Below are 17408 nucleotides of genomic sequence, written 5' to 3'. Positions count from 1 at the left end.
TTTAAATCAGAATGACTAAACGAGGTGACGTCACACTAACGGTCGCTCCATGTTGAAGATAGGGCCTTGTACAAGGCCCATTTTCAAATGAAGGGAACGAATTTCTTCAACACCAAGAGGCTGCGGGGGTTGCAACCTAGATAGATAGCGGTTTCTGAACCTCGCCGCAAACTTGGCTATCTCAACTCAAACCCCATGTTAAAGGTGGGATAGTCCCTTTAAGCATGGAGCCTGCATTCATTTCTGAAAAAAACACGCAACGCAACCGCTGACTATGCTCTTGTTCTCAGCTCTTTCGTACAAAAGCGGGGACATCCAGATAAGGTTCACCCATTCAACCATTTAATCGAACACACCGCTGTGTTCCATTATCTTGCCGGAGAATAGAGCCACGAGAATAGAGACACGCGAATAGAGCGATGATAGACAATCGAGTCTTTCCGGTCTGCAGCCGGTCGACAGCTATTGACACGAAGGCCACCTGGCACCACCACTCTCCCCACTCTCTCCGAGGTGGCGCTCTCTCACCGGAGGCTCATTACTCTCTCCCGTCGAGCGGAAACCCAGGGTCACTACAGCCCGTGGCCCGTGCCGTGCTGCTGGAACACTTCAGGCCCACATCCTGCCAGGGAGGATGAAGAAGGAATGAAGGAAACACGCTGGACAGTTGTATCGGCATTCACACGTGCGCACGTGCCCTGCACAAGCAGCACCGTCTGTGATTGGCTGAGAGTGTGGCAGGGTCATGACCTGACACCACTCGGCGCTGACCTCTGCTCGCCCCAGGGCGTTCAGACACGCACTGGGGGCGTCTGAGGATGCATGAAAGGCTTGTTAGTAACAGGAGACTCAGCCGGGACCCTCTCGTCTGGCCTGAATGCCTGGCAAACAGCGCGTCCTTTCTGTCTGCCACGCGCCGTCTCCACGGCCGTCCCAGCCACCTGGCCCGATGAAGACGGATGACGTCACTTTGATGACGTCACTGTCGTCCCCGACGTCGGCGCGACGCACCCCGTCAGTCTGGAGGGGAGGGGAAGGGGGGAGGGGAGCGGATCCCGCGAGGGGCGGGTGCGAGAGAGGAGCATTTGCCACTCGTTTAGTGTTGCTCGAACTGTGGACGGGAGTGGTGTGCGTGGTGGGAGCTCTGTGACCTCTGGTGTCACGCTGTGCGACTCCTGTGATGGACAGAAAACGTGCGTGGAGGATGAAGGAGAAACTGTTTCAGCCGACCCTCAAGTGTTTTACGAAACAAATTGACGAGGTAGGTAAACGTTGAAGCATGATTGAGTTTTGCAACTTTACCACCGCTGCTTGTACTTACTCTTACCACAAAGCTACGAGAGCGGAAAAACAATAGTGATTGCATTTTATTTTTTACACATTCTGTTTTTGTTTTTCCCTCAGGACAGCACCCGATTGACTCCGCTGAACAACGCCCTACCTGAGAGACTCAACAACATGCCCAACCTGGTCGAGTCACCGCGAGACGAGAGTCACGTGACTGACATGGACAACGACTCAGCCATCGGCAGGAGCTCGACCAGCCCCGACCCGACCTTCAAGGTCACCGCCGCAAGGTGAGGTCAATTTTACTCGATTTTACAACGCATTTCTTGAAATGCCTGTAAACGGTGAAAATTCGACCTTTGACCTGACCTGTGACGTCATCGGTTTGACCTAGGTCAATAAAATCGGGTCACAAGGTAGTTCCCTGATAGGGCTATCCAACACCGTTTGCCGCTTGTCGCTAGGTTGCGTGGTTCTCGAGATCTTAGGGGGGGGGGGCAAAATGGCCTCCCCCAACGGGGCGCGTTGCTTGGCAGAGCCCAACGGGGCGCGGGTTAAAGTGACAACAGATCTGGCATAAATGCTGGTTCTTGATCTTTTACGAACTATCACTTGTAAGTTTCGGTGACAGAGGTTACAGCTTCGTTTCTACCTTGCAGCGGAGTTACTAAGGCGAGGCAACAAGTGAACGACATTATCGTGGATGCTTAAATAGAATAACGGGTTCTGACTACATTTGCAGTCTCTTTAAATCGGCAACATCTGTTACTGCAAGCGTGGGATGAATTGGGGCGTGTCATCTGGTTATCTGTGTCGCAGATACGATGACATACGTTGAAACATAACCCTCGCCAGGCGAGGACCTCTTCCATAACACGGACGGCCAGAGGGGGTACGACCCCCCTGGCGATTGGCTCCTATGGCACTTAGTAACGCCAAATTTACAGGGTAGATGGGTCCATAAAAGATCTTGCCCCCGTGAAAATTTGGTGACTCTATGTCAATATTTAGGGTTTTTTTGGGGTATAAGTGCAAAACAATTCGCTAAAACATGTCAAAATTTTTTTCGCTCATAACTTTTTTACCTAGTAAAGATACAGCAAAAATAAAAGCACCAGTGAACTCAGGGCACCCGTGCGCATCGAATGATAAACGTTGTTACCAATTTAGGTGAATTTAACATTTTCTTAAGAATTAAGTGAACATAAAGTAATTAGCTAAGTAACCCTCGCCGGCACGGGGGGTTGATGCAACTCCCCCTAAGTTTTTTCGCAAATAACTCGCGTAAAAAGCGGCCGATCGCGACGAAACTTTCCGTACCCTCGCATTGACCAATTTTACACCTACCCTGAAAATTTCATGACCCTGACCCCAATGACCTTTGACCTGTAACCTCTTTTCCGTGACCATAGTGCTTTCCGTGATAGTGCTCGGTACACGCCAGATGCTCAAAGGACTGCCACCCGTTTGCATTAGATTTGCTGGTGCTACCGTTCACGAGTCCCAAACTGTTAAAAATCTCGGCGTTTTCATGGACAAGCATCTTACGTACCATGACCATGTCAACCATGTGGTATCAAAGTGCACAGGGGCAACCATACGAAGCACGTGCTACCGCCTGCCACACTGAGACCGATTGTGACATCTCTTGTTGTGTCTACACTGCGCTATTGTATATCGATCTATGGTACATGCGGCACCACTGAACTTCATCGGGTGCAAAAAGTGCTTAACTTTTGTGCGCGGGTTGTAAGTGGCCGGCGAAGGTATAGCCACGTGACCGATGTCCTCAGAGATCTGAAGTGGCTCAGCGCGACAAATTTGGTACTGTACCACAGAATATGTAACGTGCGAGCCATTGCTCAGACTGGCCAGCCTTCCGCTATTGCCAGTTCCCTGGAAAGCGCAACCGATCACGGCCACAACACCCGTAACGCCGAGCGACTCAGGCTTCCTCGGATACGCACTGAGGCGGGACGAAGGCAGCTACTATATAGCGGAGTCGATGCGTACAATGTGTTCTGTGCCACCTACGAAGGGCGAGTGTCTTTTAACCCGCGCCCTGGTGGGGTCTGTTTATAACGCGACCAGAGGCCTGTTTCACTAACAAATAAAACTTGTATTTACAAAGAAAAAGCTTGAGTTTACAAGAAATAATTACCAACATTTGAGATTTGGATTTCACGAAACCTTTGAACATGAATTTTGAGTTTAAAATTTGCAAACTTTTTTACAAGAAAAAGTTTGCTAGAAAACATGGGAATCGCAAACTTTCTGTTTCACGAAGACCAGAAACTTGAAAGAAAACATCGTAATTACAAACCTGAAATTCCAGTAGTCCTGACGTTCGGAATTTTGATACTTTTTGTGCAATAATGCAAAACAGTCATATATTTAGAACAACTATGCTTTGTTGAGTCGTTTCATGCTCAATTTTTACTTAGCACACACCCTAAGAAGCAAAATAATCGGTATTAAAATATCGTCATGTTTTGTCATTCGCGCGCCATAATTGCATTCAACAGTCTTCTGCTGTCAAATGTTTTGCGTGTTATTTTCTTTCAATAATAGGACAATGTGAACTATCATTTATATCTTTTTCCAACAGCATCATTATTTATAATTTTATTACGCAGCTTTTGACATGAATACTAGACAATATTTGATACAAAGAAGCAATATCTTTAACATGCTATAGTTCTTGATTAAAAACATTTTTACTGTTTACAAGTTTATTTGCAAACATTTTCTTATCCATAGATATCGGAGGTGCCACTGGCGATGAAGCTTAGTGAAATCGGTTTTTACGTAGTTGGTAAAAAAACTTATGAATTGTAAACTACAAACACTTGTAAATACAAGTTTTTAGTGAAACAGGCCTCTGGTGGGGGGGGGGGGGTATTTTTTGCCCCCCCCCCCTCGTATCTCCGAAACTACTGGACGGATCCGCAAAATTCAAACGGCGTTCGAAAGGCCTGTCAAATTTGTCGACGGAAACCAAATTTCATCGACCTCGGGGTCACCGATGACGTCACAGGTCAGGTCAAAGATGAAATGTTTCACCGTTCACGGGTCTTCTAGGGAATGCGCTATAACACCGAGGCAAACGCATTTTGTCGAGAATCAGCGATAGGGCGTCAGTAACTTAATAGATATGTTGCTATTAGAGGTCACTGACAATACCAGGTCAGGTCACAGGTCAGGTCACCAAGGGTCACAGGTCAGGTCACATGAGCCCAACTTTACTAAGGCTGTGTGATGCATGTTTTATGGCCAAATTTTCATTTCCAACTCAATGGTGTTGGTTATAAGACTATCAGGTACGGCTTAGGCCACTTTCTGGTGAAGTTCAGGTCAAGGTCAGGTCAAGGTCAGGCCAAAATAGGTCAAATTTTAAAGTTGATAGTTTTGCATAAAATGGGTATTAATTCGATGCAGCTCGTCACGGGGAGTCTAATGGTGGCCTTATTTTTGCGCTACGGGGTCTAGAATTGCTAAAAAATTGAGTTTGAAAATTTGACGTCATTAATTTTGAACAGTTTTTTCGCTATACCTTCGCCAAAAAAAGAGGTATCAATTTCAAATTTGGTATGTGGATGGAAGGCGGTAAGGACTATCACATATATTCCGGTTTTTGCGAAATTCAAAAAACGTTTTGGATTTTTCGATTCTTATTTCCGAAAAAATTATTTTTTGATTTTTTGGTGTCAAAATCAAAAAATTTCAAAAATCCGAGATAGCCGTTTTGTAGCCCAGTCGATTTTACAGCTTTTATGTCCTTATCATTTTTCTGTATTTGCAAAGCTATAGGCCTGACAGCTCTTCCCGCGAAACCCTTTTTTGGGTCGAAAACGGCAGAACATGACGTCATTCTGAAGTCATTTCCGGCAAGCCTATCATAGCCTTTGGAAAAATATTTGGTCACAATGTGTAAAATTGATGTCCGGGAGGGTACTGAAAGTTTGGTGACGATCAGCGCAGCGGTTCTGGAGATATATCGAAAAGTCTGGAGGGGAGGGGGGCAAAAAATAGCCCCCCCCCACCAGGTCGCGGGTTAAACGAGCAGTCAAACTTCACTTGTTACAAAATCACGGCACGGTAGGTAGACACGGTTTAACGATTCATTGTGATGAATGTGTGATACGATGAATGGTGTATGTCTTAGCCTGTTCTTATTACGGAGCGAGCGAAGCGAGCGGAGTCTTACGTAGAATAACGGAAATTTCTGAGTATGAGCGGCCGGCCGTGGTCACGATTCTACGACGCTTATATCTCAGCAACCACTTGACCGATTTACATGCGGTAATTTTTGTAGGGTAGCTTCATCCCTTCTACCAAGTATTGGACTATTCCTGATGCATGTGGGTGACCCCTTATGCACGTGCCACGTGCAAAACGAAGAGGTTTCAGTTTTGTAATTGTTGCAATATCTCTGTAACTACTTGGCCGATTGCGCTGAAAGTTGGCATGTAGGTAGGCACCCACTAGGCACTGCATATCCATGTGCCAGAAATGGGGTGCTGCTGCACGTGCGCACGTGCAGGGGTCGTTTCCAGATCTTGAGAACGGCTCGACCGATTGCGCTCAAATTTGGTACACAGTTAGGGACCGGTTAGTAGGGTGCCGTGCACAAGTCAGTTGGGACCCATTTTGCACGTGCGCACGTGCAGTGTGCCGCTTCCAAATCTCGAGAACGGCTGGGCCGATTGTGCCAGAATTTGGCACATCGCTAGAGACCAGTCAGTAGGGTGCCGTGCACAAGTCAGTTGGAGGTACCCCCTCGCAACTTCGCACGTGCAAGGTCCACCCTCTCGCTCGCTCCGTTAGTCGCCCCAAAAGGCGTTATACTGGTCTCATCAATTGACATTGCATTTAATGAAGAGCCGCATACCAGCGGATTTAATGTGAATACACGAACTGAACTGAACTGAACCATGTTTGGCCGAAATCGCGATTCGGCGTATGTCTGCTCGCTTTAGCCGCGCGTTTGCAGCTTTTCGTGGTTTCAAACGTTCAAACATGTGATTTGATGTTGCTCCCATGCATTAGGATGGGTGTCAAGGTCACCTGAAGGTCAGGTCAGGTCATTGACCTTTGGTGTTTAGCGGTGACCTTTTTATAGTCCAATTTTCCCTGACCTTGTATCGGTTTTTGTCACCTGGTGACCTGACCTGAAAAGATTTAGACTTGAAATTTTTAGGATAGGTGCAAAAATGTTGCCCCAGAAGGTATGCCAACTTTGGTAGCACTACGCGCCGCCGTTTTTACGTTATTTGCGAAAAACTTGGGGGGGGGGGGTGCATCAACCCCCCTCACCGGGCGAGGGTTATAAAAAAGGCCCTGGCCTGGCGACAGTTAAATAGATTTTTGTCAGCACCAACAGAAATTGTCACACCACTTATGATAGATTTGAGTTTGAAACAGTGATCTTATCATGAAACAATCATGAACGACCATATGAAGTTGAAAATCATTGCCATATAACCGCACCTCGCGGTAAGATGGCAATTTGATGGCATCTCTCTGACAATCCTACCTTTCGTATGTTTTCAGCCCCTGTAACAGCAGTTTGGACAAGGAGGAAAGCTTTGAGTGTCTCGGAGAAGCAGACAGCGGAACCAATAGGTAAGCGTCGACTATAGCAATTGAAAATGAAATGCCTAATAGATTATAGAGCTAGATGGACTCATCCCTCAATATCCAGCATCTCATAATATTTATAAGCTCAGAATCGTCTCGCCTGAATTACCTTATATGAATATCAGGCAAATAAATGTTAAGTATTACGACACAGCTGTATGCAATGTTCAGGTAATCTTGCCTTTTATGTCCTTCAGATAGTGGACAAGATCTTCTCATAGAGACCAACTATTTCTCGCGGGAAGGAATCGACCTCGCATTAAGAAATATTTTGCTCTCTGCAGCTCGTCACTCGCTCCTCAAATTATAGAACAATGGCATTCATTTCTGCACAAATGCACAAACATCAAACAACAGATGCAGTTATTTTGTAAAGCATCAGCACGCCATTATTTCTGGCTTTTCACGTTAGTTATAGTCCTTTCCACATCAGAGTTTGTCGCGACTGGCGCTGATAGACCAGTCACGAGTAAACTCACCGGCCATTGCGGACCGGACCGTGCGCCGTGCAATTTAGACCTGACGCTACATAATTCGATCCCCGTCCTGATCCCCGTCCTATGGCGACCGCAGTGAAACCGACCCGAGCGTGCCACACGACAGTGACACGTCACGCCCCGATCAGCCGCGTGTCACGACCCGTGTCACGTGACGTGACGCGGTGTCACGTGTCACGTGCGGATAGAGTGAGGGAAACCGAGATAGGTGCAGCGAACCGTTTTGTGAGTGGAGCTTCACGTGCGGGCTATATCCTCTCTCTCTCTCTCTCTCTCTCTCTCTCTCTCTCTCTCTCTCTCTCTCTCTCTCTCTCTCTCTCTCTCTCTCTCTCTCTCTCTCTCTCTCTCTCTCTCTCTCTCTCTCCTCTCTCTCTCTCTCTCTCTCACTCTCTCTCTCTCTCTCTCTCTCTCTCTCTCTCTCTCTCTCTCTCTCTCTCTCTCTCTCTATTTCTCTCTTGCTGTCTCTCACTCTCCCCTCTCTGTCTAGTGTCTGTCTGTCTGTCTGTCTGTCTGTCTGTCTGTCTGTCTGTCTGTCTGTCTGTCTGTCTGTCTGTCTGTCTGTCTGTCTGTCTGTCTGTCTGTCTGTCTGTCTGTCTGTCTGTCTGTCTGTCTGTCTGTCTGTCTGTCTGTCTGTCTGTCTGTCTGTCTGTCTGTCTGTCTGTCTGTCTGTCTGTCTGTCTGTCTGTCTGTCTGTCTGTCTGTCTGTCTGTCTGTCTGTCTGTCTGTCTGTCTGTCTGTCTGTCTGTCTGTCTGTCTGTCTGTCTGTCTGTCTGTCTGTCTGTCTGTCTGTCTGTCTGTCTGTCTGTCTGTCTGTCTGTCTGTCTGTCTGTCTGTCTGTCTGTCTGTCTGTCTGTCTGTCTGTCTGTCTGTCTGTCGTCTCTCTCTCTCTCTCTCTCTCTCTCTCTCTCTCTCTCTCTCTCTCTCTCTCTCTCTCTCTCTCAGCCTCCCTTTCATTCCCTTCCCCAGCTCTCTCTCTCTCTCTCTCTCTCTCTCTCTCTCTCTCTCTCTCTCTCTCTCTCTCTCTCTCTCTCAGCCTCCCTTTCATTCCCTTCCCCAGAAGCTGCACAATCGTCCTGACTTTTTGGAATCCACCTTTCCCGACATTATAATTTTTCATTATTTGATTATCAGCATTACATGTATATGGATATCTCTCGGAAGTCGGAGGAATCCCTGTGAATTCTGGTCCACCCTTTTCGCTCATTTGCTGATAGCTGTAAGCTGGGTAACATTCCATTTCCGCCTTGCCCTTATAGGTACTAATTCGCGTGATTTGTGTCTTTCACAGTCACCTGAACAGGAGCCGTGACCTCGGTTTGCCCGACGTGGACTTCAGTAAGAGGACCACCTGGCTGCGAACCAGCCTTCGACGCAACCCCAGGTCAGAGGGGTGGCTGCGTGCTACACACGCTCTCTACCATAGGAGCCGGTGTTAGAGAGTGCTAAAAATCAGATGCTAAATGGTTACGAGAGGTCGAGAGAAGGCAAAAGGGGAGATAAGTTGCTCAAGAGTTTGACCAACTATATTACGAGTACATGCTTGTGTTAAATCTGTAGCTTAGGGTGCAAATTGCAGTCTTGCTCCTCCCATTGAAATGCATGACACATTCTTTTCACTTCCAACTCGAAGCTCGAAGCGCTGCGAGGTGAGAGCGAAAAGGAAAATATACCATGGATTCCAACGGGAGAGCTTGTTAAACAGTTTTGTTTTTCAAGTTTTATTTTCTCAGTCTAATCTTATACCTGTCTTTTGTTTCAGGAACAACGCTAGTGAGCTTCCATCACATTTCCGCCGCTACGGATCCATGAAACAGTAAGTGAAGTGAATGAATGCATCATACTTATCATGAAAAAATGCGCATGAAAACGAAGATAAAGATGGTGCCCTTTTCCCGTTGGTTGAAGAGCTTTTATTCTGACGTATTCATGGGTGTAGGTTGAGATTAGGATAAGAGCGTAATGGGGAGACATGCTGAGCTGATTCGAACACGGGCGGTGCACCGCAGAGGCGATCACTGTCCCATCGGGACATGGTTGTGTCCCGGTGGGACAGGCCACTACGCCACTCAAACGGCCACATGGCGGAGCACCATGGAGCTACTGACTAGCTGGAGCCAGCTGAACTCAGCACCACACAGCCCTTGCTGTTGAGAAGCTGACGCTATACCGCCTACCATACCCACTACCATACCATACCCACTACCATACGCCTACCATACCATACCCACTACCAGGGTAGTGGGTACGGCGCAAAGACGGTCAACCACCACTCTCTATACGACTGGAGCGCCACCTGTCACAGCCACCAACCTTCCCCAGAGGGCAGCACCAAGCCTGGTTCTTGGTTCTTGGTTCTTGATGCTTACGGGCCGCTGCACAAATAGCACCGTGCACGACTTTATGGAAATGGCACAGTGCATCTGCTAAAATATAGGAATAAAGGGGATATAGCCCGCCGGAAAAAGCCTTTCATGCGCAGTACCTTTCCATAGCCCTTCAAGCAGTGGCGTAGACAGGGGGGGGCCATGGGGGCCATGGCCCCCCCTTTCCGCCCAGCCGCCCAGATGGCGCCCCAATTAGCGCCGACTAGGCTGATGCCGTTTTACAGAGGGAACATGAATTAAAAAGTGATGTGCAGGCAGGGATCGAACTCAATATCTCTTTGGGGGTACCTGAACACCACAATGTTCTCCAAGGCACCCCCAAATAGGACCTGAGCCCCCCAATGTTTAAGGGCGCCCCTCCGGAAACCAGAATATTCCGAACCCCCAGGGTCGATGGCGCCCCTGAAAGCCGCTGGCACCCACCTGAACGGAACAGTCGCCCCATTAAAGGTTGATTGCGCCCCTCTGAAAGTTCACAGCTGCCCCATTCGGCCCCATCCAAGATCGATGGCGCCCCCTGAAACCACTGGCGCCCCTCTAAAGCACCCGCATTCTTCTCAAGATCACAGTCGCCCTATCCGAGATCAATAGCGCCCTCAAGAGAGCCACTAGCGCCCCCCTTGAGACTGAAGTCGTCCCGCTTGAGACTAAAGTCGTCCCATTCAAGCCCAATGACGTCCCTCCAGAGCGTCCGGTGCGCTTCTGAAGATCACAGTCGTCCTCACCCGAGGTCGCTGGCGCCCCTCAAAAGTCACTGGCGCCCACCTAAACGGAGATCACAGCTGCCCCATCTTAAGATCGATGGCAACCCTCTGAAACCAATGGCGCCCTTCTAGAGTACCCGGCGCCCCTCTGAAAATCATATTCGCCCCATCCGAGACAACGCCCCTTGAGACTACAGTCACCCATCCAAGCTCAAGGCGCCCCTCTAGAGCGTCCGGCGTCCTGCTGAAGGCAACAGCGGCCCCATCCATGCCCAATGACGCCCCTCAACGCCCTTCTAAAGATCACGGTCGTCATCAATCCAAGGTCGCTGGCGCCCCTCAAGAGCCACTGGCGCCCACCTGAACCGGGACTTCAGTCTCCCCATCCTAAATCAATGGCGCCTCTCTGAAACCACTGGTGCCCCTATGAAAAAACAGTCGAATCATCCGAGATCAATGGCGCTCCTTCAGAGCGTCCGACGCCCTACTGAAGGCAGCAGTGACCCCATCTATTACCGGGGTTACATGAGCAAGTAAATGCGTATCAGGAACGGATTTTCCTATTCGCTCACCATTGTAGTCCGTTTGTAATGCGTATTAACTCTGCTCATGTAACCCCGAGCTATGTAAGCATTACACCCCTCTAGATCACCCGGTGCCCTTCTGAAGATCACATTCTCCCTATCCGAGTTCGTTGGCGCCCTCCAGTAGTCACTGACGCCCATCTGAATGGAGACTTCAGTCGCCCCGCCCCATTCAAGATCGATAGCGCCCCCCCCCCCCGAAACCACTGACGCTAGGTAGGTAATTATTTGACAATGGGGCTGTCTCATCGACACCAAGGACCCTTTTCAAGATGCAGCAGCCAGGCGGCGCCGAGCTGGGCTAGGATGTGCCAAGCGTTTCTTATAAGGCAGCTTCGTTAGTGCCACCCCTCGTTGCGATACCGCCCCTCAATGCGACGCCGCCCCTTCACCGTACAATGCCACCCCTCAATGCAAGTGGTGCCCCCCAGCGCATTGCCGCCTATTATTGCGATGCCGCCCCCACCTAGCAGTGCGGTGCCGCCCCAGCGTACGCTACACCGACGGAACGATCACTTTTGAAACTTTCAGAGATTGATAAGACTAACAACATGTATAAAATGTTTTTCTCGGACTTTTGATATCCATGACCTAAGGTCAGGTCAATTTTGCGACTTCTATTGGAGCAAATTGAAATGCGCCTCTTTTGGACGAATGTGGTTCAAAACCCTCTCAAACATCGGTTCATAGGTAAACATAACACACTGAATCGACAAAATGCACCTGTGACCCTTCTGTGTGCCCCTGAGGTCATCTCAGGTCATGAACGGTCACCAGCATTTCTTTCGCTATACCTTTTGATAGAGACGTGCTAAAGCGGTGAAAACACGTCAGATGTGTTCAGCTCGACGGTACGGATCGAGTGATATGCAGCATGACCCTTTCCGTCAAGGTCATGACCTTGACCTGAGGTCAACTTTTCAAAATGACCTTTCAAGGTCAACATTCGACGCGTTTCGACGAGAGGAGCACGATGCTGGCAAAATAAATGTCGTCACTGTCTTGAGTCAAAAGTTATTGCAGAAAACGATTTTAATAAAAAACTGCTATTTTTGGAGTTGCTGCCCTCTGGAGGCTAGTGGCAGTCAGTCACTGGAGGCAGTCATGCATGTCCACAAGTAGGGGCTGCACGCACTAGACATCGAATTGTAAAGGTGCTGTGTGGAGAAAAAATCCAGAACGTATGTCAGTGTTCGGTCGCCTCTGACTGCAGTCGCTGCTGGTATGACAATGAGTTGAGATCTCATGGTGGATCTCATGGTCTTAAATGTTCAAGTCTTTCCTTGATTCCAATTTAGGCAATAAGTCGCAGCGTGAATCCTACATGCGTGCGCTCTGAGATTCTAAACACGGCAACCCCGGTCGACCACCGGCTGCAGCCCACAGGTCACTTCGGATCTGTGAGTGAGCCCGTATATTTTTCTTTTTTTGCAAAGAATAAAGATTGTGCCTATCGATCAACGTATAATTATTTTATCGTTTCGAATTCGCATGGATGCGTTTGAGAATAAAATGTCCGTAGCCTGAGCTCGTTTCCTATATCATGCTAAAAATTCATCTAGATCAAGTTTTTTTTTATAAAAAAACACCAGGCTGCAAATTGCATTAATTGGATTTTATGAAAATCAGCGAAAGCTGGTTCTTATGTACGAGTATTTTGCAACACCTAGTAAATCATGCATGAACATGACGTTACATTTTAGACTGACGCTCCTGTCACTAGCTGACAATGGCGCCCCTGTTAAGGGAAAAAGTCGCCCCCTCGAGCACCATGGCCCCCCCTTTCGCTAATCTCTGGCTACGCCACTGCCTTCAAGCGTCAGCAGCTTGTGGTAGCTGTGGGCTTTATTGTTTTTTTATGGACTGTACCAATCGGGTAATGCCGTAAAATAAAAATAAGATTTGAAATATAATCCCTTGAGTCGATTAGTGCCATCACCAAGCCGCATCACTGCCATTATTCCTCAAGAATGCAGGTCTGGTCCGCCGAGCCGACAGCTCATCTTCCCAGAGACACACGGCTGAGCCGCGAGACCCGTGACACACGATCCGTGTGATCCGTGACCCGTGACACGTGACACGTGACACATGACCCATGACCCGTGGCACATAATCCGCGACATGTGACCTGCAATTGGCTCCCCGTAATCGCAACAGTCTTGACTTTTTTGTCGCTAAAATTGGCGACTTATCCTAAGGCTAGAGATGCATTGCAGGTGCAATCTATTTCATTGCTTATCCTTTTTTGAAGTATCAGTGATATTAGCGTTTGTCCACTGCTCAGACGAACAGCAAGGCGGCTTTCTGTTTTCAGTAGTGAATTAGTAGGAAGTTCATGTCGAGGTATAAATCACCGTCACGGAATCTGCCAGTTACCGCCACAGTCACCGCCATCACGGAATGCGCGTGTGGTCGTCACTGGGCGGGGCGCCGTTCGCGAGGGGGCTGAGCGCGGGGGTGGGGGCTCATTGAACGATCAGAGGTCAAAAGGTCAGCCCAGTCGCCACGCCCAGCGGCTATTCAGCCATCGCGTCAGGTCAGAGTGAAACACACGGCTCTGGGGCGTTGGCCGCTCAGCCATTGGGTCGTCATGTCGGTCACAGCGTGATTTATTCGCGTGACACTGTCGGTCGCTAAATGGGCCGTGCCATTGGTGATACTGCGCCGTTTATGCCGTGGTGGTGCGTGGATCTGCGCCGCATTGGGCGATCGGTTCTCATTTGGACGGGTTCACTGACAGCGTTACTGAACAATGAGAAAGTGTGCCTTGTGTAACGTAGCCCGTAGGTGTTTCCTACGAACGGGCCTCAAGCCGGGCCTCAGCTAAAGGCTCGTCCCGAGTGGCCACACTGCCATCACTTCATTCCCTAGCGACATCTATGTCTCACCTCCATACTCCGCAACCAGCCACCACCACGCGTCGCTAGCGTCGCCGAGCCGGGCCTCCGCTCTCGTTCACCGCCCGTCGGCTCAGTTCCGTTAGAAAGTGTGCCGAGGCGGGTGTGTGGTTGTGGGTGCTACCGGGGACGGGCGGCCGTCTCGTGCCGGCGCTGTGACGTGGTGACGTCCACGTCAGGTGACGTCGGGGGAGGCCATGTACAGGAATGGCAACTGGCAGAGGTGAGGGGGATGGGTGCTGGGGGGGGGGGGGGGGGCGTGACCTAAAAGACCGTAGTGAGAAGTTTGCATCTTTGTTTCAAGACCTTAGTAACTATACTTCAACCTTGGTCATTTAAAACAGAAGTAAAAATTGACTGGGCTGATGCACTACTCATCTTCCGCATGCTACAGTTTTTCCCTTCACGTCCTAAAATTTGTATAAACTAAGCAGGCAAGCTAGGTTAATTGATTGCTTGATCATCAATCGATTGAAAGAAATCCACTGTTGATAAGCTGAACAGACAACTGACTGATGTATCACCCTTGCCATTGTATCCGTCCTTATCAATTGCTCGTGAGCCCCACCTCAGACCAGAGTGTCAAGTGTCGACTTAAATGCCAAATCGCATGTGACCAGACCACTTGACCATTGTCCTCAATACCTGTGACTCTGCGCCCTATCTGCAGACCCACTCCCGTGGGCTGAGACGCTATCGTGGAGTGACGAAGGGCCTTCTCGATGAGCCCATAGCAGCTCAGTCGTAAATCGTCGGCATTAGACGGTGTTTCTGGAGAGACTGACACGTGCTTTGGGACGTTTGTGTGGTGTGAGTTTCCAAATATCAGGGAAAGTGTGGTGTGAGGCGCGGAGGACTGAGGAACGCTTAGTGAAAAGCCAGAGGTGCTTCAGTTATTCTCGTTTGCAGCGGTCTTCTGAATATTCTTTCTAAATCTCAGCTGAAAGGTACGCATGCTGGATAATGTTGATCACATTTGTGATAGGTGTGGTGAAATTTTATAACCTAAGATTTGTACGAAAACTGATTTAGTTGAAAAACATCGCTGCTCTTCGTGCGACGCACGATCAAAACCTGTGCTGTCCCAATTTGGTTTACATTTACAACATTTACAACAAGTCACAACACTTTCTTCGTAGCTCTCGTATTTGTCTGAGAGGTTGCAAGGTTGAGAGTCTTTGAAATCAACTGTTTTATTTTTTTGTCAAATCTATTTTCATACAGAACATATATTTAACCCGGCAGGCGGTGGGCCTACCAGCCACCTTCCGCGCGGTGTGGGGGGGGGGGCACTTTTTTGCCCCCCCCCGTATCTCCGAAACTACTGGACGGATCCGGAAAATTCAAACGGCGTTCGATAGCCCTGTCAAATTTGTCGAAGGAAACCAAATTTCATTGACCTCGGGGTCACCGATGACGTCACAGGTCAGGTCAAAGATAAAATGTTTCACCGTTCACGGGGCTTCTAGGGAAAGCGCTATAACACCGAGTAAAACGCATTTTGTCGAAAATCAGCGATAAGGCGTCAGTTGTCTAGTACATATGTTGCTATTAGAGGTCACTGGTCATACCAGGTCAGGTCACAGGTCAGGTCACCAAAGGTCACCAAGGGTCACCACATGAGCCCAGCTTTACTAAGGTTATGCGATGCATGTTTTATGGCCAGTTTTTCATTTCCAACTCAATGGTGTTGGTTATAAGACCATCAGGTACGGTTTAGGTCACTTTCTGGTGGAGGTCAGGTCAAGGTCAGGTCAAAAAAGGTCAAATTTGAAAGTTGATATTTTTGCATAAAATGGGTATTGATTCGATGCAGCTCGTCACGGGGAGTCTAATGGTGGTCTTTGTTTTGCGCTACGAGGTCTAGAATGGCTAAAAATTGAGTTTGAAAATTTGAAGTCATCAATTTTGAACAGTTTTTTTCGCTATAACTTGGCCAAAAAAAGAGGTATCGATCTCAAATTTGGTATGTAGATAGAAGGCGGTAGGGGCTATCACATATGTTCCGGTTTTTTTCGAAATTCAAAAAACTTTTTGGATGTTTTGGCTATTATATTCAAAAAATCTATTTTTTGATTTTTAGGGGTCAAAATAAAAAAATTCGAAAAAACCGAAATAGCAGTTTTGTAGCCCTCTTAATTCCACACCTTTTATGGCTGAAACATTTTTCTGTATCTCTAAAGCTGTAGGCCTGACAGCTCTTCCCGCGAAACCTTTTTTTGGGTCGAAAATGGCAAAAATGACGTCACTCTGACGTCATTAGCGGCCAACCTATCATAGCCTTTGGTAAATTTTTTGGTCACCATGTGCGCTAGCTGCTCCCGGGAGGGTACTGAAAGTTTGGTGACGATCGGCGTAGCGGTTCTCGAGATATATCGAAAAAACTAAAGGTGGGGCAAAAAATGCCCCCCCACCGCCTGGAAGGTTAAGAAAGCATTCAGGGGTTGTAAACGTTGAGCTCTTCTCACAAAGGAAATGGCAGCACAGTTTGTGGGCACTAAATCACATTTCAATCACCGCCTCCCGCCTGGCACAGCTAATATGCACCAGAGTCGTGCACCACACTGGCCTATCCTATTACCAGTGTGTTTGCTGCAGTGTGCACGGTCCCGCACACGGGTGTATCATGTTTTTAGTCTGATACCGGCCACGGGGTCGATACCTATACGACGCACAAAGGTTGATACCAATACTGGAACACCTGCCACCGACCAGTTGCACGAAGTTATTACTATAAATAGCAGAAGTCATGACTATTGACTATAATCATTGGTACTCCGCACATAGGTGGATAATTGTGAATACGCAGATAGTTACACGGTCCAGCAAAATGTCAAATGGCACCTAAAATGTCTTGCTTAATGACTTTCCCACTTTTGCTCACGTGACTGTGTCTGCAATTTTTAAAATCACCCAGATTAACACGCGGTAGCAAACCGTAGACGTACCGTATCGGGCTGGTTTGAGTTGTAACATCGGCTCACTGGAGCTCAATGACGTCACAAAATCAGTCGATGTGACATCAGAAATACTTGGCTGTGAAGCTGGTTTTCAATTGCCTGATGTGGCTCAGATCAAAACTCAGGCGGCACTTATCGTTGTTCCTCGTGAAGTGTGATGATGGCGCTCAGTCGAGAATGATCTATCGTCAGTCTCATCTTTGTGATGGATTGTTCCCTTACCTATGCTTCCAAGGTAGATTTTAATCACGAGTACCTACCTAATCCGTCCTCTGCCCTACAAGTACCTACTTAACATTTTCCTTAGCTCAACACGCGATGGACCCCTACCGATTTTATTAACGTCCGTAATCCTGCATTTAAAAATTCCACTTATTTAATAAATTGTACTAAATAGCATGGGAAATAAATTTCACTACTGTTATAGAAATTCTTTTGACTGATACTGACTGAGA

At 48.2% G+C, this 17408-nt stretch overlaps 1 protein-coding gene across 5 annotated transcripts in view; it reads left to right on the top strand.

The window, feature by feature from the left end:
- Window positions 1–17408, top strand: part of LOC122372113 (rab11 family-interacting protein 4-like) — an 87047-nt gene that overhangs the window by 22385 nt on the left and 47254 nt on the right. For 2 of the 5 annotated variants that reach the window (XM_043348985.1, XM_043348984.1), the window contains exons 1-5: window positions 1120–1261; window positions 1405–1577; window positions 6841–6912; window positions 8713–8805; window positions 9184–9237. In XM_043348985.1, coding sequence (XP_043204920.1) covers window positions 1181–1261; window positions 1405–1577; window positions 6841–6912; window positions 8713–8805; window positions 9184–9237 — 473 coding nt within the window. In that variant the 5' untranslated portion in view covers window positions 1120–1180. Of the gene's footprint in view, window positions 1–1119; window positions 1262–1404; window positions 1578–6840; window positions 6913–8712; window positions 8806–9183; window positions 9238–14061; window positions 14217–17408 lie in introns of those variants that run through there. The other 3 variants (XM_043348989.1, XM_043348986.1, XM_043348992.1) reach the window with 2 other exon arrangements.

The sequence above is a fragment of the Amphibalanus amphitrite genome, unplaced genomic scaffold (assembly GCF_019059575.1).
Source record: "Amphibalanus amphitrite isolate SeventyFive unplaced genomic scaffold, NRLGWU_Aamphi_draft 001318F_arrow, whole genome shotgun sequence".
Lineage (NCBI taxonomy): Eukaryota > Metazoa > Arthropoda > Thecostraca > Balanomorpha > Balanidae > Amphibalanus > Amphibalanus amphitrite.
Note: the sequence above shows the minus strand (reverse complement) of the source record. Positions and strands in the feature narration are given on the sequence as shown.